Below are 23,738 nucleotides of genomic sequence, written 5' to 3'. Positions count from 1 at the left end.
CAGAGGGACTCATAGTACAAAAAGGGCTAAAAACTTTTACTCTAGTCTAATCCAGATCTGGATAAGAAGCCTCCCTAAAATTTACCCCAAAGGTACCTAAAATGAGCCTTAACTCAAAGACCTTCATTGGGTGGGAGCCTACTGCCTCTTGAAGTAATCCATTTTCTATACAGATCTAATTGCTAGGAAATTCTTCCTTACATCAAGCCTAAATCTCCCCCTCTGCACTCTCCACCCATGAGTCCCAGTTCTGCCCTCTGGTCCAAGCAGAAGCCTCATCCCTCTTCTCATAGGAAAGCCTAGTTCCCTGCCTCAACATTTATTCTCCAACAGAAACCAATATTTATTTGGGTTTCCTGGGAGGCACAGCAAACAAAAATGCTTCCTTTATCCTTTTCTGTTTTCTGCCTGTGATATGAGACCAAGTTCATGGATGTCCCTGAAGTTTTATAGCAAATTTTGCCCCTTTGCAAATGCTACCCATTGATCCTAGGTCTACCATCTGGGGCTAAGCAAAACATAAACTATTAGATTTGTTATTTTGGCTCTTGAAGGAAAGAACCAGGAGCAACATGTGGAAGTTTCAAAGAGTTTCAAGCAAGGAGAAGCTTCTAAGGACTAGGAAGCACAGGGTCTGGTACATAGTAGGTGCTTAATAAAATTGGGGGGGTTAATTAGAACTATCCAAAAGTGGAACAAGCTACCACTAGAGGCAGTGTGTTCCTTCTCATGGGCAGGTTCTCAAGCAGAGTCTGGATGCCCACTTCTTATATGTCCTCATGAGAGTTCTTTTTCAGGTATATGTTGGACTAGGTGGCCAATGAGGTCCCTTCTAGAAAGAAAAAAGTACTTGGTAAGGCCAGGTAGCATGTGTCCAAATGAATGCTATATATGGATCTCCTTAGAGCTCAGTCCATCCCCTTCATTTTATGACTCCTCAAGGAAACTGAGGCCAAGAGACATGCTCCTTTCTCAAGGTCTCAGAATCCAGGAATGGGGAACCTGTGGCCTTGAGGCCACATGTGGCCTTCTTGGTCATTGAGTACAGCCTTTTGACTGAGTCCAAGTTTTACAGAATGAATCCTTTTATCAAGGGGATCTGTTCTGTGAAGTTTGGATTCAGTCAAAGGGTGGAACTTGAGGACCTAGAGGGCCACATGTGACCTCGAGGCCGAAGGTTCCCCGTCCCTGTCTCAGACAGACCTAAGTCAACAATCGGCAGGAGCTTGAGGCCTGGGCCTCTGATCGATCCCATGCTTTTCCCACTAAGCCACACTGTTTCTTACTGAGCCCAGAGTCTGGGCTGAGTGTTGCTACCTTGTCCAGAAAATCTTGCAGCTGGCAGCTCTTTAGCTGGAGCCGTGCCATCCTGTCTGACTGGGTTGAATTCAAGTGTGTGAGGCAGGCTAGATAGTCATCTCGCTGGATGCTTTGGTCTGGAAAATCAAACTCATTGATGATGCTGATGATGTTTCTGTGAGAGAGAAGAGCAGATGGCTTTGTGAGCATTTTACTGGGTGTACACAAAATCAGGCCATTGAATTCAGAAGCCTCGAAACAAGTTTATTACCACCATAAATGTGGTCAATGGGAGGGGTGCATCATTTTCTAGGAAATAACTGTTAGGGAAAGTTTTCCAAGATGGGGCTTAATTCCTCCAGATCCATATTTTAGAAATTACTGTGAGATACTCCCATGTCTATACCCACAAAGGGGATAGGGTATCAATGTCTCTTTTGGGGAGGAGTAACTTAATTAGAATCGCCTAACCCCCTCTCTAGGGCTGCTAGCTGGCACATAGAGTGCCAGGCCTGGAGTCAGGAAGACTCAGCTCCCTGAGTTCAAATCCGATCTGTGTGACCCTGGGCAAGTCACTTAACCCTGTTTGCCTCAGTTTCCTTATTTGTAAAATGAGCTGGAGAAGGAAATGGCAAACCACTCCAGTCTCTTTGATAAGAAAACCTGAAATGGGGTCACGAAGAGTTGGACACGACTGAAATAAGTGAACAACAAAAACCCCTTATCTGTGTCACATGTAGAGGAAACTTTGCCTTAACTATGAAATCCAATAAATTCTGTGCTGAGGTAGATTTTCTCTTTTGAAGAGGGCATTGAATTCTTCTAAGACTGATAAAGCGGCCATGGGGTCAGGCCAAAGATAGGTTCAACTTCCTTTGCATTATCATGTGGTAAATCCCCTGAGCAGGAAGAGCAGAGCCAATAAGCTTTAACAAACAAATATGGCATTTTTGATGGGTTCTGGGAAGCAGGTCATGCCCTCAGAATGTCACCCCAGGACTTAGCACAATGCCTGAAATTCCAAGTTTAGAGATTCTATCACTAGCACCTGGGGTAAAACAGAGGAAACATCAGGTTGTGCAACACAACCAGGCTAATAATCTCCTGCTGCTGGTGAGTAGCTCCTTCTGTGTGGAGAGGTGGGGGTAGGAAGAAGGTGGAAAAAGTTAGCTAAAATAAGGTTTAGAAGTTTTTTTTCCTGGTTTTTGTCATCTCTGCTGACCATAGCTCCTCAGTAACACAAATGAATAGGGATAGCTAAGTGGGGCAAGTGGATAGAACACTGGGCTTAGAGTCAGGAACACCTGAGTTCAAATCCAGCCTCACACACTTACTAGCTGTGTGACCCTGCACAAATCACTTAACCTTGCTTGCCTCAGTTTCCTCATCTGTAAATTGATCCAGAGAAGGAAGTGACAAATCACTTCAATATGTTTGGCAAGAAAACCCCAAACGGGGTCATGAAGAGCTGGACATGACTAAATAACAACTAAACAAAAATTCAAATGAATACATGATGATAGCCACATATAACCAAGGGGTTCATATTGATAATTATGATGAAAATGAAGAAAACAAAGAAGAGGAAAAAAAGGCAGCCCATCAGCTTCTATGGAGCCCAGCTGACCCTGTCTACAGTTGAACAGAGCTATAAATGATCATCTAAGTGCAAGGATAAGCAAGTGAAAGAAAACCAAAATGTGACCTCTTATCAATTTTTTTTTGCAGTGGGGAGGGCAATTGGGGTTAAGTGACTTGCCCAAGGCCACACAGCTAGTAGAGTGTCTGAGGCTGGATTTGAACTCAGGTCCTCCTGACTCCAGGGCCAGTGCTCTATTCACTGTGCCACCTAGCCACCCCCACTCTTATCAACTTCTTAAAACAAATTCTCTTAATGAGCATATGTGGGATAGACCCTAGGACATTTGAATCATTGGGAGAAGACACGTAGAGGTGCCAGAAGTCCACTGCTGAGGATTCCCTGAGCAGTAGCCTGGGATGGGGATGGACTGAGAAGGAACTCGCCTGGGATGCAATTTCTGGGAAGAGGAAGGAAGCAACTGTTCATAGCTTCCTATTTTGAACAAATAATTGTGCTAACTGGGTATTTAGCTCAGCTGTTTCTATGTTGCTAAAGGAGTATAGGTGATATCATTGGGTTCTAAATTTCATTTTCTTGGATGAAGCTCCAGGTACTTTACTTTAGTTTGCAGCTTGGGAAGTACAATGAAATACAATGAATCTTTGGTTAAGACACTTTATATCACATACTTCTTTTCCTGGTGCTTATCAAAATTTATTGGGAAGTAGATTATTCTATTGGTTTTATTTGTAGTTTTTTGTCTAGCATTATTACATTAGGAGATAGTTATTTTCTCCTCGATTAAGTGTGTTAACTTGGAGATTGACAACCCAAGACCATAGCACACTTTTACAAATATATGGAACATGCATACCAAGCATCCCAAGAAAAACTTTTGATTTCTATCTCTCTCATTCTTATTACTGTTGTTTGGACATTTCAGTCATGTCCTACTCTTTGTGACCCCATTTGGGGTTTGGGCAAGGACACTAGAGTAGTTTGCCGTTTCCTTCTCCACCTCATTTTACATATGAGGAAACTGAGGGCAAACAGGGCTAAGTGACTTACACAAGGTCACCCAGCTAGTAAGTGTCTAAGGCTGTATTTGAACTCATGAAAATGAGTCTGACTCCATGCCTGGCACTCCATATCCATGCCACCTAGCTGCCCCTATCTTTTATTACACTTGGGAAATTCTAGGTTTTTTGTTTTCAATATACCTGCTTTTTTGGGGGGTTAGAATAGTTTGAATTCTATTCCTGGCTTCACTATTGATGAAACATGTGCATTTAGGCATAGTAATTAATAATGTTTATATTTCTCTTCATTACTTAATTCCTGGAAAAAATCAGTTATTAGCTCTGGTTTCCTGCTTAGCCACTCCATTCCCCTATCCTTCCCTTCTCTGTGCCCTAGCGCACCCCACCCTGCAAAAAAGAAAAAAACAAAGAAAAGACAATATTCTGCTTCCGACTCGGTGTAAGCAATAGGATCCTACCTGTCCAGGCAAGTCCAGTAATCATTTGTTGCTTTGAAGCCTAGGACAGAGAAAACAGCCATAGAAGCATAGAGGGAGGTCATGCTGTTCACTAGGGCTATAGTAACAGCATCCTTTTCACAATCATTCCTGGGAAAGAAACAAATAAGAGCATTTTCACTGATGTTTAGAGAGTTTGGTTTTTTTTAAAAATAAGAGTATAATATAATACAATAAACATTTACTCATTTTTACTAAGTACCCACTGTGCTAGTCATTGGAGGGGAAAATTCAGATAAGTGATGGCTCCCTACCCTCAAGTTGCTTACAGGGGGATAAGAAGACAGCACAGAGAGCTAAAATCCACAGTGTTACATGATAAGTGCATTGGAAATGTCCTGACAATGAACCATGGAAACTCAGACGGGCATAGTTTTTACAACCAGGTAACCCAGGAACACTTTTGGGAGAAGGTGAGCATGCGAGCAGGGCATCAGCTTGGTACAGTGCAAAGAGTATTTGGGGTCAAAGGACCCAGCTTCAAATGCCATCTCTGTCACCTGCTACCCATGTGACCTTGGGTAAGTCACAACCTCTCTGTGTCTTTGTTTCCTCGTCTATAAAATGAAGGGTTTGGGTTAGGTGACTCCAAGGTCCCATCTGCTCCAAAGCTATTCTTCTGTTAGCTAGATTTTAAAGGCTATGATGATGCTGTCTTTCTTGTAGTCATTCCTGTGAAAGAAAGAAGGGGAGTTGCAGATATGGGGGATAGTCTAAGAAAAGGCCCCTGGGTGTAACAGCCTCAGGGTCAGAGGGCAGGGAGCACTTCAGTTTGGCTGCAGCATTGAGGTCATGGAAGTCAATCAGTCGATGAACATTTATGAAGTGTGTACTATGTGCAGGCCCTGTTCTAAGTGCTGGGCTTAACATACCAGACATCCTTTTGGGCATTTAGAACTGGGCATCTCAAGCTTAACCTGTTCTCTTCCTCCCCAAGTCTTCCTCTCTTTCATACTTCCCTGTAATTGTCAAGGGTACTGCCATCCTCCCAGCAACCTGGCCTCACAACCTGGGTGTTATTTTTAACTCCCCATTCCCTGTAACCAATTAGTTGCCTCGGAAGCACTTGCCTGGCTCCCCCATCTTCACTGGTTAAAATCCTTTTCTCTCCTTCTCCAGAGTTAAAATGCCAAGGAATTCTTCCTGCCCTCCATTCTTCACAGCTCAACTCAAATGACATCTCACCCAGAAAACCTTCCCCCACTTTCTAGCATTTTGCTTGTACCTCTGATGTCTTTGTAACATAATATATTGAACTTCGCTTGTTTATGTGTGTGTCATATTTTCCCAGGAGGCTATAATCTCTGTGAGGACAGGGACAATGTTGGATATGAATTTTGTGTCTGCCCAGCACCTACCACCTTTTTCTGTATGTAGCAGGCACTTAATAAATATCACCTGAAATTATTGCCACTGATGTTACAAATCTCTTGTTTCACTAGAACATGTCATCCAGAACATGTCTTACAATTTACTTATGCATTTTATTTTACAGAATACAGGTCATCCAAACTTTATTTGTAATTACATGATTTATTCAGCCTGTGTTCTTTACCACAAGTGTATAATTCAGATTTTGCTTTTATAATCTACTCATTTAACAGTTTATAGACATACTACCTCTATAACCGCAGGCTACTTGCAAAAAGTGATTCTAACCCTTAACCCAACTTAAAGGCCTATGGAATGAGATGACTTCTGACCATTTCTTCTTTGTAGAGGACAATTTATTGAATAAATAAAGTATTAAATCAAATTTTTCTTAGTAACTTTTTTTTCTAATTTGATATTTTTATTTTTTTCCCTATTACAGATAAAAACAGTTTTTAACATAGGTATTTAAAAAAAGGGATCTGGTTATACAAAGCATTTTTAAATGCCCTTTTTAGTTATAGGAATTCAACCAAAATCTTGCTAATGACTTGTTTAATGTTTATTATAGCTCTCACGTTAGTTTTAAATAAAATTTTTTCCATAGACGAATTGTATTTTTATGTACTGTAGGAATACTTCATAGTAGATCTGTATGACAAATGTATAATTGATGTATAGAGCATAATTTTGCCATTTTAAAATATGGTAGAGGTTTATTGCTGCTATATTGTTGTTGTTTAGAGCACCAGCTCTGGAGTCAGGAAGACCTGGGTTTAGATCTGGATGAGACACTTAACACAAAAAAATAGCCATGTGACCTTGGGCAAGTCATTTAACCCCAATTGCCCTCCAAAAAGCAAAAAATAAAAAAAAATTATATAGTGTAGGGACCACAAAACCCAATTATAACATTTCTCCTATGGGAAAATATGATCCACTTTAGGACAGTTCATTTTATAATATGGTTTCCAGGAATAGACTATAGCAAAAATCAATGACTTCCTGTACTTTTTACCCAGCTAGACTCCTCATACATCTAAGTTGCTTCCTGGATACATGTTGGGCAACTTTGGAACACACAGGCCATAAGAGAGGGCATTAGTCATGGAGATGAATCAAGGATCTTCCTTTCAAGTAATTCTCTGGGGCCTCATAGAAAAAAGTGACTTCTAAAAAATTGTTTATTTGCTTCCTTATGCCTCAGCAAATGGAATATTAATTGGTAGAAATGCCATTCATTTTCTTTTGAAGAATGGTGCAATGTGAAGATAATGTCATGGTTGTTACCACTGTAAAAGTTCAGAAGGAAGTATTCCCTAAGAACCCAAGATGAGAAATGATGATTTTGTTAGCCTTAATGCTATCAAACTACAACCAAAACAATAACTCTTCTTACTTGGGTGGATTGTAACTTGAATATGCAATGTGTCCTCCAAAAGCCAGAGAAAGGGAAAAAAAGATCTGAGTAGCTGCATCAAGCCATACCCGGGGATTCTGGAGAATGCTCATCTGAAATTAGAGAATAACAGCAATTGTAATAACAGTTATCATTTCCATTTAAAATTACTTAATAGTTGCAAAATACTTTTGCAGATATTATCTCATGTGTGCTTCTCAACAATGCTATGAGGGACATAAGGCACATAATATTTTATGCTCACTTTACAGATAAGAATGCTGGGGCTTAAGGAATTTTAATGGATTGTCCAATAGAATGATGGTTTTAGAAAGCATCTGGAAAAATCATCTAGTTCAAATTATTACCTGTAAGACCAAAGAATGATGTCCTAGTCTGGCTTTACCAGTGCCCAATTAATTTTACTGCCATCTTTAAAAATCAGTCTGAACAGGACTTCCAGGAGCCAAGATGGAAGACTAAGCAGTAAATCATGGTAACTCTCCTATATTCACCTCCAAACAACCATAAAATAGCACCCCAAAACAAATCCTAGAGCAGTAGAACCAACAAAAGGATAGGGTGAAACAATCTTTGAGCCCAAAATACTTGGAAGATCACAGGAAAGATCTGTCTCACTTGGGTAAAGGTGAGTGCAGCCCAAGACAGGAAGTGTCCCGGTAAACCAACAACAAGTCTCACCTCAGCAAATCAGTGGTAGATCCTGAGCCTCAGTGCAGTGAAGCAGGCAAACACCAACACCAGGACCCCCCATGTGCCTCAGCATAGCCAGGGGCATGGACAGACTCCAGCTCTGAGAACCTCTATATGCTTCAGTGTAGACCCAGGCAAAGAGACAACCTCCAACAGCTAGATCTCCACATGCTTCAGTGTATCCCCAGGGAAATCCAAAAACATTCCATTGGCTTCGGCACATACCAAATACCAATACTAGGACCCCAGCTCAGCACCAGGAAAGCTTCCAGATCCCTACATCCTCTAGCAGCACCAGCCACACCTCACTCTACCCCCTCAACACATCAATGAACATGAGGATCCCCCATAGACCTGTAGGGCAACATCTGTGCAACACCATGTAAATAGGAATGACCTGCAGTCTCCGACACAAGAAACCTGAGACTGTGGCCCTTGCACCCCAGGAGCAGAGCTCAAGTTTAAAAGAAAGGGAAAAGGCCAAAAACAATGATCAAAACAACAAAAACAACAACAACAAAAAAGAATCTGACCATGGAAAGTTATTATGGTGACAGGGAAGATCAAGACACAAACTCAGAAGAGAACAGCAATGTCAAAATACCTTTGGGAGGGAAAAACTCCAAAGGAAAATGGACAGTGGTCTCAAGACCAGAAAGAACTCATGGAGAACTCAAAAAACAGCTAAAATTGATAGAAGAAAATTGGGAAAAGAAATGAGAGTGAAGTAAGAAAGTTATAAAAAAAAAAGTCAACAACTTGGAAAAAGAAAATAACTGCTTAAGAGGCAGAATCGGCCAAATTGAAAAAGAGATGCAAAAATTCACTGAAGAAAACAACTCTTGGTTAAATAGAAAAGAAAGTACAAAAGCTAATGGAGGAAAAAAAAACTACTTAAAAACTAGAATCGAGCAAGTGGAAGCTAATGATTCTATGTGACATCAAGAATCAAACAAACAAATCCAAAAGAATGAAAAAATAGAAGAAAGTATAAAATACCTTATGGAGAAAATAACTGACCTGGCAAATAGATCCGGGAGAGTCAATGTCAAAATCACTTGACTACAAGAAAGCCATAATCAAAAAGAGGAACTGGACAGGATAATTTAAAAAATTACCAAGGGAAACTGCCCTAATATCTTGGAACTAAAGTTGGAAATAGGTATTGAAAGAATTCACCAATCTCCTCAGGAAACAGATCCCAAAATAAAAACTACAAGGAATATTGCAACAAAATTTCAGAACTATCAGGTGAAGGTGAAAATAATGCAAGTGACCAGAAAGAAACAATTCAAATATTGGGGAGCCACAATCAAGATACACAGGACTTAAGCAGCTGCAACATTAAAAGATCACAGGTCATTAAACATGTATTCCAGAATGCAAAGTATCTAGGGTTACAACCAAGAATCACTTACCTGGAAAAATTAAGCATAATGCATCAAGGGAGAAAAGGATGATTCAATGAAATGTAAGAATTTCAAGCTTTCATAAGAAGACAAGAATTAGACCAAAAATTTGATCTACAATATCAAGACTCAAGAGATGCATAAACAGGTAAAAAAAAAAAAGGAAAAGAAAATACAAGGGATTCAATAGAGCTAAACTGTTTACATCCCTACATGGGGCAATGATTCATGTAAATCTTAAAAATTGTATCACTAATAGTACAGCTGTAAGGGATATACATATAGGGCACAGGTATAACGTGAGTTTGAGGAAATAAAAATAATTAAGGGATGAGAAAGAGAAGCACACTGGATGCAGAAGGAAGGGAGAGATAGAACAGGGTAAATTATTTCACATGAAGAGGCACAAATGACCTATTATACTAGAGGGGTAGATAGGAGGGTGGGCAGTGGGCATTGCTTGAACCTTACTCTCATCAGTATTGGCCCAAAGAGGGAATAATATACATAATCAGTTGAATATGGACATCTATCTTATCCAACAGGGAAGTAAGAGGGGAGGAGATTAAATAAAGGGGCAGGGGAACAGAAGGGAGGGCAGATCAGGGGAGGTATAGACAGAAGCAAAACACTGGTGAGGAGGGAAAGAGTAAAAGGAGAGAGGGGATAGACAGGAGGAAAAGTGGGATTGAGTGAAATACACAGTTAGTAATCATAACAGTGAATGTGAATGGGATGAACTCCCCTATAAAATACAAGTGGATAGCAGAGTGGATCAAAACCCAGACTCCTACATGTTGCTTACAAGAAACACACTTGAAGCAAAGAGGAGCAAACAGAGTAAAGGTAAGGCGCTGGAGTAGAATCTATTATGCTCCAGTTAAAAAAAAAAAAGCAGGTATAACAATCCTGATCTCAGACAAAGTAAAAGCAAAAATAGATGTAATTAAAAGAGATAAGGAAGAAAACTACATTTTCCTAAAAGGTACCCCAGACAATGAAGTAATATCAATACTAAACATGTAAGCACCAAGTAGTATAGCATCGAAAATTTTAAAGAAGAAATTAAGTGAGTTATAGGAAGAAGTAGACAGCAAGATTATACTAGTGGAGACCTCAGCTATTCTCTCTCAGAACTTGATAAAACAAACAAAAAATAAAAACAGGAAGGAAACTAGGGAGGTAAAGAGAATATTAGAAAAGTTAGATATGAAAAATCTTTGGAGAAAACTGAATGGGAATAGAAAGGAATATATCTTTTCTCAGCAGCATATGGCACCTACACAAAAATTGACTGTCTATCAGAGCATAAAAACCTTAAAATCAAATGTAGAAAGGAAGAAATATTAAATATGTTCTTTTCCAATCATAATGCAATAAAAATTACATTCAGCAAAGGACAGTGGAAAGATAGATTAAAAATTAATTAGAAACTAAATAATCTAATCCTAAAAATAAGTGGGTCAAAGAACAAATCATATTAAAAAATCAATAATTTCATTGAAGAGAATGACAACAATGAGACAACATACCAAAATTTATGGAATGCAGACAAAGCAGTACTTAGGGGAAAATTTATTTCTCTAAAATTCTTACATCAACAAAATTAAAAAAAAGAACAGATCAATGAATTGGGCATACAACTAAAAAAACTAAATCAGAACAAATTAAAAATCCCCAATTGAGCACCAAATTGAAAATCCTGAAAATCAAAGGTGAGATTAATAAGATTGAAAATAAAAAACAAAAACAAACTATTGAGCTAATAAGTAAATCTAGGAGCTGGTTTTATGGAAAAAAAAATAGATAAGCCATTTGATTTAATTTGATTTAAAAAAAAAGAAAGAAAAAAATCCAGTATCAAAAATAAAAAGGTAAAATCACCATCAATGAAGAAAAAGCAATCATTAGGAATATTTTGTCCAATTATAAGCCAATAAATCTGGCAGTCTGAGTGAAATTGATAAATATTTGTAAAAATATGAATCATCTGCATTACAAAACAGGAAATAGAAAGCCTAAATAACACCATCCTAGAAAAAATTAATTGAACAAGCCATCAATGAACTACCTAAGAAAAAATCCCCAGGGCATGATGGGTTCACAAGTGAATTCCACCAAACATTCAAGGAACAATTAATTCCAATACTATATAAACTATCTGGAAAAATAAGCAAAGAAGGAGTTCTACCAAACTCCTTTTATGACACAAATATGGTACTGATACCTGTACCGGGAAGAGCTAAAACAGAGAAAGAAAATTATAGACTGGTTTCCCTAATTAATATTGGTGCAATTTGAACAAAATACTAGCAAGGCAATTCCAGCAATATATCACAAGGATTATATACTATGACAATGTGGTATTTAGGAAAACTATGAGCATAACTGACTATATCAATTACAAAACTAACAGAAATCATATGATAATCTCAATAGATGCAGAAAAAGCTTTTGACAAAATGCAGCACCCATTCCTATTAAAAACAATAGAGAACATAAGAATAAAGGAAACATTCCTTAAAATGATGAGCAGTATCTATCTAAAACCATCAGCATGGGTTATCTCTAATGAGAGAAGTGAGAAACCATCCCAATAAGATCAGGGGTGAAGCAAGGGTACCCATTATCACCACTATTATTTAATATAATACCAGAAATGTTAGCTATAGCAATAAGAGAAGAAAAAGAAAAAGAAGGAATTAGAATAGGCACTGAGGAAACAAAACTATCACTCTTTGCAGATAATATAATGGTATACTTACAGAACCCTAGAGAATAAACTAAAAAACTACCTGAAATAATTAACAACTTTAAGAAAGTTACAAGACATAAGATATACTCACATAAATCACCAGCATTTCTTTATATGACCAACATAGCCCAGCAGTAAGAGATAGAAAAATTCTGCTTAAAATGACCATAAACAATGTAAAATACTTGGAAGTCCATCTACCAAGACAAACCCAGGAGCTATATGAACACAATTTCAAAACATTTTTCACACAAATAAAGTCAGATCTAAACAACTGGAAAAATATCAATTGCTCATGGGTAAGCCAAGGTAATAAAATAAAAATGATAATTTTGCCTAAAGTAATTTACTTATTCAGTACTATACCAATCAAACTACGAAAAAATTGTTTGATAGAGGTGGAAAAAATAACAACAAAATTCATCTGGAAGAACAAAAAAGGTCAAGAATATCAAGGGAATTAATGAAAAAAAAATACAAAGGAAGATGGCCTGCCAATTCCAGATCTCAAACTATGTTATTAAAGCAATAATCATCAAAACTATCTGGTACTGGCTAAGAAATAGAGTGGTGGATCAGTGGAATAGTTTAGGTACACAAAACACAGTAATCAATGACCATAGTAACTTAGTATTTGATAAACCCAAAGACCCCAGCCTTTGGGATAAGAACTTACTATTTGGCAAAAACTGCTGGGAAAACTCAAAAATAATAGACACAAACTAGTATAGACTAACATCTCATGCAGTATGTGTAATGTAATGCCAAGGAAAGGCAACTTCCCAGGTTCAAAATACCAGCATAGGTGCTCTCTATTTTATTCAGTGACAAACCAAGAACAGAGAAGATCAAAACATGACATCATTCAAAATACAGCATTTACTAAGGGTGATTAAATAATCTCCAAGTACTACCCCACCCCAGGACCTTCCAATCATTCAATCAATTACAAAGTCCCTGTTCTAAATACTTCTCCACCCCTAGGCTATACCTTAATTAAGTCCACCACAAAGCCCCTCTTCTCAAATGGAGATTAGTTTCCAAACACAAGTAAACTACATTCATTTGTTCAACCACAGAATACAAAAAGGTCAAAAGTTCCCCACCCCTGGATCACAATTGAATCTACCCCAGAGTTACATCAAGTTTAAACACAGCACTTAATACCCAAATGGAGGTCTTTTCTTCATCTTGACATGAGGCAAGTTCTCAGCAATCTTAGTTCCTGGGGAGACAAGGCTTAGCAAGGCCATAAGATACATTGCCAGTCCCTTCATGAATTTATCCTCTGTCTGTAGAACAGTCCTAGAACCCCTGAACACATTAGCAAAGCCCTCTCCCAGGATTTCTGTAAACATACAACAAGAAAATCCTTCTTCAGGGCTTCTGAACCAACAGAAAGGCTCCCAGACCCCTGCAACAACAGCACTGTCCTTCACCAGTAGACAGTATTCACTCTGTCTGCAGGACAGTCTCCAGACCCCTGCAACAACAGCACTGTCCTTCACCAGTGGACAGTATTCATTCTGTCTGCAGGACAGTCTCCAGACCCCTGCAACAACAGCACTGTCCTTCACAGTGGACAGTATTCATTCTGTCTGCAGGACAGTCTCCAGACCCCTGCAACAACAGCACTGTCCTTCACCAGTGGACAGTATTCATTCTGTCTGCAGGACAGTCTCCAGACCCCTGCAACAACAGCACTGTCCTTCACCAGTGGACAGTATTCACTCTCTGTCTGCAGGACAGTCTCAGGGCTTCTTAGCGAACAGCCAGGTTCCAGGACTTCTTCAACAAGACAGTCTTTCACCAGTGGACAAATCTGGCAAAATAACATCAAAACAGACAGACAAAGTACCAGCAAAACAGCCATGTCTCCTCAGTCCTTGGCAGCTCAGGGGGCAAGTCTCAAAAGTCCAGGGCAATTCAAAGCGGCCACCAGCAATTCTCTTAGTCTCTCTCTCTCTCTCCACGAGGTGCTGCTTCCAAAAAGAAGTTTCTTCTGCCTCTCTCTTGTCTCTGCAAATCTACGTCACCAGCTCCTCCCAGTTCAGGACTTTCTTTTCACATCAAAAATCCCACAGGTGGGATTAACAAGCTCTGGGTTTTAATACAATCAATTTGAAAACCAAGCCCAATACAGGGGAATCTTTAATTGCCATTACTATCACAGTATGCTAAGATAAGGTCAAAATGGGGGCATGCTTTAGATATAAAGGGTGACACCATAAGCAAATTAGAAGAGCAAGGAATAGTCTATCTGTCAGATCTATGGGGGAAGGGAAGAATTCATGATCAAATGGGATGAAGAGCATTACAAAATGTAAAATACATAATTTTGATTATATTAAAATTAAAAAAAACTTTTGTAAAACAAAATCAATGAAACCAAGATTAGAGGGAAAGCAGAAAGTTAGGAAACCATCTTTACAGCAAGTGTCTCTGATAAAGGTCTCATATATCAAATATAAAGAGAACTGAGTTAAATTTACAGGAATACAAGCCATTCCCCAATTGATAAAGGTCAAAAGATATTAACAGGTAGTTTTCAGATGAAGAAATTAAAGCTATCTACAGTCATATGAAAAAATTATCTAAATCACTTTTGATTAGAGAAATGCAAATTAAAACAACTCTGACATACCACCTCATACCTATCAGACTGGTTTATACAACAAAAAAAGGGATATGATAAATGTTGGAGAAGATGTGGGAAAATTGAGACACTAATGCATTGTTGGTAGAGTTGTGAATGTATCTAACCATTCTGGAGAACAATTTGGAACTATGCCCAAAGGGCAACTAAACTATCCATTCCCTTTGATCCAGCAATACCACTACTAGGTCGGTATCCCAAAGAGATCATAAAAACAGGGGGAAAGACCTACATGTGCAAAAATTTTTATAGCAGCCTTTTTTGTGGTGGCAAAATATTAGAAACTGAGGTGATGCCCATCAATTGGAGAATGGCTGAACAAGCAGTGGTATATGAATGTAATGGAATACTATTGTGCAATAAGAAATGATTAACAGACAGATTTCAGAAAAACCAGGAAAGACTTGTGTGAACTGATGTAAAGTGAAATGAGCAGAACCAGGAAAACACCATACACAATATCAGTAACATTGTGTGATGAGCAACTATTATGACTCAGCTCTTCTAAGCAACGCAATGATTCAAGACAAGTACAAAGGACTCATGAAGAAAAAGGCTATCCACCTCCAGATAAAGAACTGATAGACTCTGAATGCAGATCAGAGCATATTTTTTGACTTTATTCTTTTTCATGATTTTTCTTCCTTTTGGTTAGTTTCTTCTTTTACAACTGTGACTAATATGGAAATATGTTTTACATGATAGCACACGTATAACTCATATCAAATTGCCTACCATTTTAAAAAGGAAGAGGAGGGAAGGAGGGAGAAAACTTTGGAACTCAAAATATTGTAAAAATGGACCCTAAAAATTGTTTTGATATGTAATTGGGGGAAAAATAAAAATAAAAATGTAGTCTGGAGAGGACTGGATCTGGTGTCAGAGGTCTGAATCTGTTCTCTGTCACTTACTGCCAGTGTGACCTTGGGTAAGTCGCTGAACCTCTCTGGGTTTTCTTTTCCTCATTTGTAAAAAGAGGAGTTTGAAATAGATGACTTAAGATTTCTTCTAGCCCTAAATGTCGGATCCTAGGGTCCTTCTGAGGACATTTAGTAACCAGATGGTCTCAGTAGAAGAAGAACCTTACACAAGATTTAATATACTTTGAAAGAGGACTGCTGCTAACATTATCAGTTTACTTCATGCAGGTAAGGAATTTGTTTACCCAACAGGGAGCCAATAATAAGGCTGTTGGGAGACACACAGATCTTTAAGAACTAGGTTCTGTTTGATAACTTTGCTAAACAAGGGAAGGTATTTGGGCTAGTTTTCACTTGAGAGTAGGTTTATTAAATTTGTTTATCTCAAATCAAACCTATTGCTTTTTAATAGTAGTCAAGAAAAACTAGGGCTGAGCTCTTCTGGCCCAAGGCAAATGGCTGCATCACAAACTTTGATTCGTCATTTCAGCCCAACTTATCTTGTACTGAGAACTGACATAGAATTGTGGGGGTGTCTTTTTTAAACTGATTTTTCCAAACTGTCCAGTGGTGTGGGCCCCTTTATACAGACTCAGCAAGACCTACCTGTACTTACATTAGGTGTAAAGAGGTAAATTAATCCTTCAGTAGCTCCAGGTAGAGTGAGTCCTCGGATGAGGAAGATGGTCAAGACCAGATAAGGAAAGAGGGCAGTAAAATAAATGGCCTGCACAAAAGAATGGAGAAATAGTGAGTGGTTACTGAACCAGGGAACATTTTCCTTATGTATTACTTGAATTGTTGCTAAGATCTTTAGAAACCCCTGAGATACACCATATGGGGACAACTCCATGGCCCACACTGTCCATACATCTTTCACTAGGAGAGCTGCCAAGGGGAGTTTTCTAGAAAGAGTTTGGAGACTGGAAATAAGTAGCCAGGACCAAGGCATCTTCTGGTGGTATTATAATAGTTACACTTTCCATTTATACATTGCTTATGAGGTTTAACTAGGAAACTGGACAGTGTCTACTGTGTCTCCTCTGTGTCTACTGCATGTACCTGTGGTTCCATTCAGTTTAATTTGATTTAACAAATATTTGTTAATTGTCTATGTGTAAAGTACTGGATGAGGATGGTGGTACAAAGGACAAATCAGTCTCTGCCCTCAGGGAGTTTTTATTTTAGTGAAATGGGGGCCATACTCAACAACATGCCCATAAATAAGTATGCTACAAGGTAAATTAAAGAGGGAAAGAGTATTAACAACTGGGGAGATCAGGGAAAGGTTTAGGGAAAAGGTAGCAACTGAGCTAAGTCTAGGAAGAAAACAAGAATTCTAAGAGGCAGAGATGACAAGTCAGGCCCTGGGTGCCCTGGCTGTGTACGGGACCAAAAGATGGCGTGTTGAGTTTTAAGAACAGTTAATAGTATGGTTTGACTGGAATATAAGGTTTGTGAAGAGAAGTATGGGGTAAGACTGGAAAGATAGACAAGAGTCCGATTGCAGAAAGCCTGAAATGCTGGACTGATGATTCTGTACTTTATCCTAGAAGCAATGGGGAGTTGCTGAAAGTGTTTCAAAAAAGGAATGATATGGTCAGGATTAGGTCTTTTGAAAATAAATTTAGCATCTGTTTGGAGAAGGGGCTAGAGAGTGGAAAGACTAGAGTCAGGGAGACCAATTAAGAGACTAAGATAGTAGTACGGATGAGAGGGGATGAAGATCTAAAGTAGAATAATAGCTTCATCAGCAAAGAGGAGGAAATATTGGGACATGCTGTGGAGGTAGAATTGCTATATAAAATTCTTTATGTAGAAATACTAATGCTTGTCACTGATATGGGGAATGAGGAATATGGAAGGGCTAAGAATGATGCTGAGATTGAGCCTGGGTCACCGGGAGAGGATGATGGTGCCCTAAAATGGAATAGGAAGTTTAGGAGAGAGAAGAGGGGAGTTTAGAGAGGAAGACCATGAATCGTGTTTTGCACATCTTGAGTTTGAGATACTGATGAGTCTTCCAGGAAGAGACACCCAGAGTGGATGGATAGTACAAGACTGGAGATAAGGAGAGAGAAATTATAGTTAGCTATATAGATTAGGATTTGCATATAACAAAAATTTTAAATATAAATGATAATTTTAGCCTATAGTGATTTTAAAGAATTTAATGGAAGGGTTGGGGGGGGGTCTCCTTGGGAGATCATGGAAGTAGATAAGATCAAGGGAGAAAAGACTAGAATGGAGAGGGAAAGGTGTATGATTATTGTATGGGAGCTAGGGGGCAAAGGATAGATGTTGATCTAGCCAAAGAAACCATAAACAAGCAATCAGGCAGAAGGAGGAGAAATAGGAAAGAGGAAATGGTAAATAGTTTCATGGAAGAGGGGATGGTAAATAGTGTCACTAGCTTCAGAAAGGAGGGTGAGGATGGAGAGAAATGGAGAAAAAGTAATTGAACTTAGCAGTTAAGAAATTGTATAATTACATAAAGCATCCCAAAAGTCTTGGTGCTGTTTTAAAAGTTTTTTAAATAAACTTATTTATTAATAATTATATAAGAAAATATTAAAACCACTAAATTTTTTACAAGCTTATTAGAAAGCTTAAGACTACTACATCAAGCGTGGAACATCCTGGATTTGGAGTGATAGTTACATAGTCCAACATCTTCATTATACAGAGGAGGAAACAGATTCAGAGTGATTAACTTATACAAGGTCATACAGCAGCAGAGGCAGAATTCAAACCCGGTTTCTCTGACGTCAAATCTAGCAATCTCTCCACTGCTTCTCATGGTTAACCTTGGAGAGGGCAAGTTTGATACAGGGATGGGGTCACAAGTCAGTTTACAATGGGTTGAAAAGTGAGCAGGTGATAAGGAGGTGGAGACAGCTAACATAGATGACTCCTTCTGGGAAGCTGACAGTGAAAGGGAGGAGAACTATGAACCAACAGCTTGAGAGGGTAACGGTCAGGTGAAGATTTGTTGAGGATGAGGTAGACATAAGTACCTGTGAATAGTGGAAAACTAACCAATAGACAGGGAGAGATTAAAGAGGAGAAAAAGAATAAGTAATAGGGCAAACTGGAAAAACTCGAGGAAATAGGATGCTTTGACCCAGCAATACCCCTTCTAGGGCTGTGTCCCAAAAAGAGCATAGAAGTGGGAGGAGGACCCATATGTACAAAATATTTGTAGCAGCTCTTTTTGTGGTGGCAAAGAATTGGAAATCAAGGGGATGCCCATCAATTGGGGAACGGCTGAACAAGCTGTGCTATATGAATGTAATGGAATATTATTGTGCTGTAAGAAATGATGAGCAGGTGGACTTCATAACAACCCAGAGAGACTTAAATAAACTGATGTTGAGTGAGAAGAGCAGAACCAGGAGAAATGTGTACACAATTACAGACACAATGTGTGTGTGACCACCAACTTTGATAGACTGGGCTCTTTTCAGCAATGCAGAGTTATAAGACAACTCCAAAAGACTCATGATGGAGAGAGATGTCTACATTCAGATAAAGAACTACAGAGTCTGAATGCAGACTGAAGCAAACTACTTGATCTCTCTCTCTCTTTTGTTTTGTTTTGTTTCTTCTTTCCCATCGTTCATTCCATTGGTTATAATCCTTCTTTACAACCTGACTAATGTTTAATGTGAGGTATTTGTAGATCCTATATTTAATTGCATGCTGCCATGGAGGGGAGGGGAGAGAAGGAGGGAAGAAAATTTGAAACTCAAGGGACTGTGGAACTGAATCTTATAAACTAAAAGCAAATAAACAAATTTTTTAAAAAAAGGAAATAGGATCAAGGGCAAAAAGATAAAGATTGGCAAGGAGAAGGGTCATCTGTGCCACAGAGACTGGGGGAAAGGAGAGGTCAAGTGAAAATGTAGATGGTTTTGAGGTATGGAATAGAGGAGAAAAGGGAGCATTTGAGAGATGGTCAGTAAAATAGGGGAGGAGGGTATCTGCTAGAGGGTGCTATCTGGAGGTTGTTGTTATTGATGATCATCCTTTCTTTTTAAAAAGGACCAAGGGAAGTCATGAAGAGTTTACAGCTGGGAATATAATGTTTGAAAGAGATACTGAGGATAGTCAGCCAATTAAGGAAGAATAACAGGATTGCCTTATAGCAGTGAAAGTCCAGCTGAGATTCAGCAATATGAATTTATGGCAGAAGCTGTTAACATGGTCTCTGGACTTCTTTTAGTTGTGTTCATCAGATTAAATTACATTTAAAGATGACGAATTGATGTGGGTGGTCCAGGATAGAGGCTTGGAAGGACATGAATGACAGAAGAATTGGGTAAGTCAAAGGTGGGGGACAATGTTTAATTGACATGGTTGGCTAATTTTAGGGCCAAGACTATAAACTGAGGAAAGCAAGACCAGAACATGGGTGATGGATTGGGAGAACAGGAACAGATGGAATGACTGGAAATTAAATTGAAGAAAGAGAATAGGCTTAGAAGGAATGTGGCAAAGGGGTAAAAGGAAGGACAGGAGCTTATGATCAGAAAGCGAAAACTCAGAGTTCAAAATCATGGCCATGGCATAATTATAAGGAGAGTAATAAAGTGCAACCATCCCTTGGGGGTGACTGAGGTACAATAAAGGTCATAGGCCCACTTGAATATGCCTTAAATGAAATGCCTTAAAATATACCTTTAGTAGTACAGATCATCCATTTCTCTGCAATTTGGAGTCTTAGAGGAATAACTGAGAGATTAAGTGACTGAATTGAGGTCACACAATGAATGTATTTCAGAGATTAGACTTGGACCCAGGTCATTCTGACTCTAAAGTCACAGTCTAGCCACAATTCACTATCCCAGTTGCTTCTCTCTCTATGCTTTTTCTCAAACAAATCCCCACATTTGTAGCAAAAGAAGCCTGTGTTACTCTTAGGACAATCAACTTAATTGTTAGGGCCTTACAACTTAGTGGCAGCAAAGGAGCCTGAGATTCTTCAAAAGCACAACAGGTGCTAGGGACACCCTTTTCATATTTCAAGAGACCACTGTGAGCAGCTCGGCTTCTGGAGGTGCCTTTATAACATTCTCACCTTTCCTGTGGACTCAATACCTCTGATGATGCAGATATACACAATCATCCAGCAAGCCACTAAGCACATGACCAGCCACCACTGTAGGGTCCCACTTTCATTGATGTCTGCTGAGATGTTTAGTGTTTGCCTGTACCAGAAATAATTCACAGTATTGCTGTGCTGGCACTCTTCAATGGGCCCTGGGAACCGAAGAGTATCACAAGTCATTGTCAAGGCCGCCATGTACCACAGTCCCCAAATGAATGCAGACTCCTTTCGTTCTATTGTAAAGCCTTTCAAAGCAGTCCAAGTGTTCTATCTGTCTTTGTAACCCCAGCCAGTCCTGTCAAACTCTCTGAACATAGTAGGCATTTATTACTAAGTGTTTCTTGACTTGAATATTTGTTGAAAAATAGTGGGACAATTAAAGCGCCAAAATGATGAATTTAAGGTGTGGTCAGATTCAGACTCCATTGTTGTCTAATTGGGGTTAAGGGCAATTGGGGGTTAAGTGACTTGCCCAAAGTTTTTTTTTTTCCTTCCCTAGAAAGTAATAATTCAGCTCAGAGTCATGACTAGGGTGAGGTAAATAAAGTTTTGCCCCAGGCCATGCTGAAATTAGGCATGTTAAATCTGTGGGAAGGTACTCTACTACAGTGGGAGAAGTTGGAACCAGGAATCTCCTCTTCCCAATCTAACCTATAATATAAACCTTTTGTATTTCCATAAGAAAAGGCAGTACTGGGGAGAGGGAAGATGTCTTCTTGCTTTTGTTTTTGAAAGAGGATACAAGGAGCACCAAGTTTTCTTCAGGAAGAAACTGCTAGAGAGAGGAAATAGACTTTGGGAAGCTGTTGAGTCGTTTCAGTCAAGTCTACATCTCTGTGATCCCATTTGGGGTTTTCTTGGCAAAGATACTGGAGTTGATGGGGTACCTGGGGTCTAGGTCAATTTGTGGAACCAATTTGTAAAACCAGTCTGTGCAGTTGTAACTGCAATTTGTATTGTAAAATTGTTATCTGTAAAATCCCTTTCTCAGCCTCAAACTCTGCCCCTTCCCCCTATCCACACTAGGCCTAGGCAATACCTTGTGACTCCTTTGTTCTTACTTAAACTCTTCACGTCTCCTCCGGTCTGGCCCAAACACTCCTTTGTCCTTGCCTCATGTCTCCCCCAGCCTGGCCCAAATCTCATCTAAACTATCTATGCACTAAAGTCACAAGTTCCTCTTGCTCAGCTCTGACCTTTATCTATGCACTGAGGTCCCTTCCATCAGGTCAGCCCTGACAATGGCAGCCCTACCCTTTAAAGGTAAAAGCATGTACCCCTCTCACTTACAGGTCCCCTAAGGACTCTTGCCCACTGTAAAGGCATAAAAATAAACTTTCTCAACTCTAACTCCAAGTAAGGCTGAGCTGAATTCTTTCCAGACACCATTGCGGGTTTATCCATTGGTCTTGGATAAGATCAGGGTTCCTGCTGAACCTATTGGGATTCCGTCCCTCATCAGAGTGGTTTATCATTTCCTTCTCCAGGTCATTTTACAGATGAGGAAACTAAAGCAAACAGGGTAAAGTGACTTGCCCAGGGTCACACAGCTAGAATGTGTCTGAGGCCAGATTTGAGCTCAGGTCCTCCTGACACCAGACCTGGCACTTTATCTACTGCACCACCTTAAGGAGCCAGAGCCTCAAAATGTTCCTGAGTTCCCTCAACTGAGAGCAAGAGGCTTCAATTCCTCTATGTCTCTTCCCAAAGACAAATTTCTGTCTCTCTAAGGCTTTTTCCTTGAAGAGATGCTGGGGTCTCTTGTGTTTTCTCTGGAAGCCAGAAGAAAGGAGATTTCTCCTCTCCCAAGTTCTCACCAACTCTGCCCTTCACATAAACCCTCAGAGTAGAGTAATCATTCTATCCACCAATAAGAAGAGTTTTATTCAAATGCACCAGGCTCGAACCCCAGGTTATACCCAAGTCCAAAGAATCACAGAACTACCTTAAATGCTAGACATTGTCCAGCAGACCTGTCACTCTTCCTCTCAAGAAGGCTCCATGGCTGTCTTCAGGGTAAAATACAGCCTTCTTCTGTGTGGTACTTAAAGCCCATCCACTCTTCTCAACCTATATCTTTCTAGACTGATTACAGATTGATCTTCCTCTTACCTTCTGACTGACTTACTTTCTGTCTCTTGCTCATGATATTTAAATTCCTACTTTTGTGTCTTCAGAACCCCATGTCTGGAATCCTCCTCCTCCTCCTCCTCCTCTGCCTTGTCCTCCTCCTCCTTCTTCTCCTCTTCCTCCTCATCTTCTTCCTCCTCACTTCTATCTTTTGGATCTCCTAGCTCCCTTCAGGGCTCAACCCAAGTGCTACCTCCTTCAAAGAGGCATTATCTGATTCCCCTAGATGTGCATATATTTTGCACCTTTCCTGAATTTGCTTATCGGTGAACATGCTGTGTCCCTGGTTGAGCAGGGACTATTTCGCTCTTACATTTTATCCCCAGAGCTTACAGCAATGCCTGGTATATTTAAATGTTTATTGATTGACTGATTCATAGAGAATGAGCTAGATGCTTGGAAATAGGGTCAGAGGATGGGAGCCTGGGGTTGCCCCATCTCTAAGCAGAAGCTCCATCAGAATCTTGCCTGTCTGTGACTCTCTCCTCCTGGACGAGAGGAGGGTCTCCCCTAAAATTGAAGGGAATTCTGGACCAGGCCAGGAACTAAGACCATAAGATCCCAAAGCAGTGGTACCCCTGCTATCACTGGGGAGGCCCTGGGACAGCCTACATAAGCTCCCTATCCATTCTGCTTGGCCTCAGAAGCCCTTTCTTCAGTAGAAGGAGTTGGAAGTTGCTTTGGTCTGGACCTAGCCCAACAGTGGTACTACCAAAGCTTAGACTTTTGACATACCCTGTACACACACACGCACACACACACACACACACACACACACACACAGAGTTTACAAATTCCAAGCAGACTGGATTTGTCCTGTGGGTTCTTGGTGAATTGCCTGAATTATAAAAAACAG

The 23,738-nt window shown here is 39.6% G+C and overlaps 1 protein-coding gene across 2 annotated transcripts in view; it reads right to left on the bottom strand.

Moving 5' to 3' along the window:
* The window catches only part of SLC6A18 (solute carrier family 6 member 18), a 59,245-nt gene that overhangs the window by 9,886 nt on the left and 25,621 nt on the right, over positions 1-23,738 (bottom strand). For both annotated transcript variants that reach the window (XM_069076390.1, XM_069076400.1), the window contains 5 exons: positions 20,723-20,904; positions 16,259-16,369; positions 7,189-7,301; positions 4,380-4,508; positions 1,318-1,474 (listed from right to left, as the gene is read on the bottom strand). In XM_069076390.1, coding sequence (XP_068932491.1) covers positions 1,318-1,474; positions 4,380-4,508; positions 7,189-7,301; positions 16,259-16,369; positions 20,723-20,904 — 692 coding nt within the window. The remainder of the gene's footprint in view (positions 1-1,317; positions 1,475-4,379; positions 4,509-7,188; positions 7,302-16,258; positions 16,370-20,722; positions 20,905-23,738) is intronic.

This window comes from Petaurus breviceps, unplaced genomic scaffold, assembly GCF_028583685.1.
Source record: "Petaurus breviceps papuanus isolate PSGF00001 unplaced genomic scaffold, PetGlider_PUasm1.0 151, whole genome shotgun sequence".
NCBI lineage: Eukaryota > Metazoa > Chordata > Mammalia > Diprotodontia > Petauridae > Petaurus > Petaurus breviceps.
The sequence above is the reverse complement of the archived record's forward strand: the minus strand, read 5'-3'. Positions and strand labels throughout refer to the sequence as shown.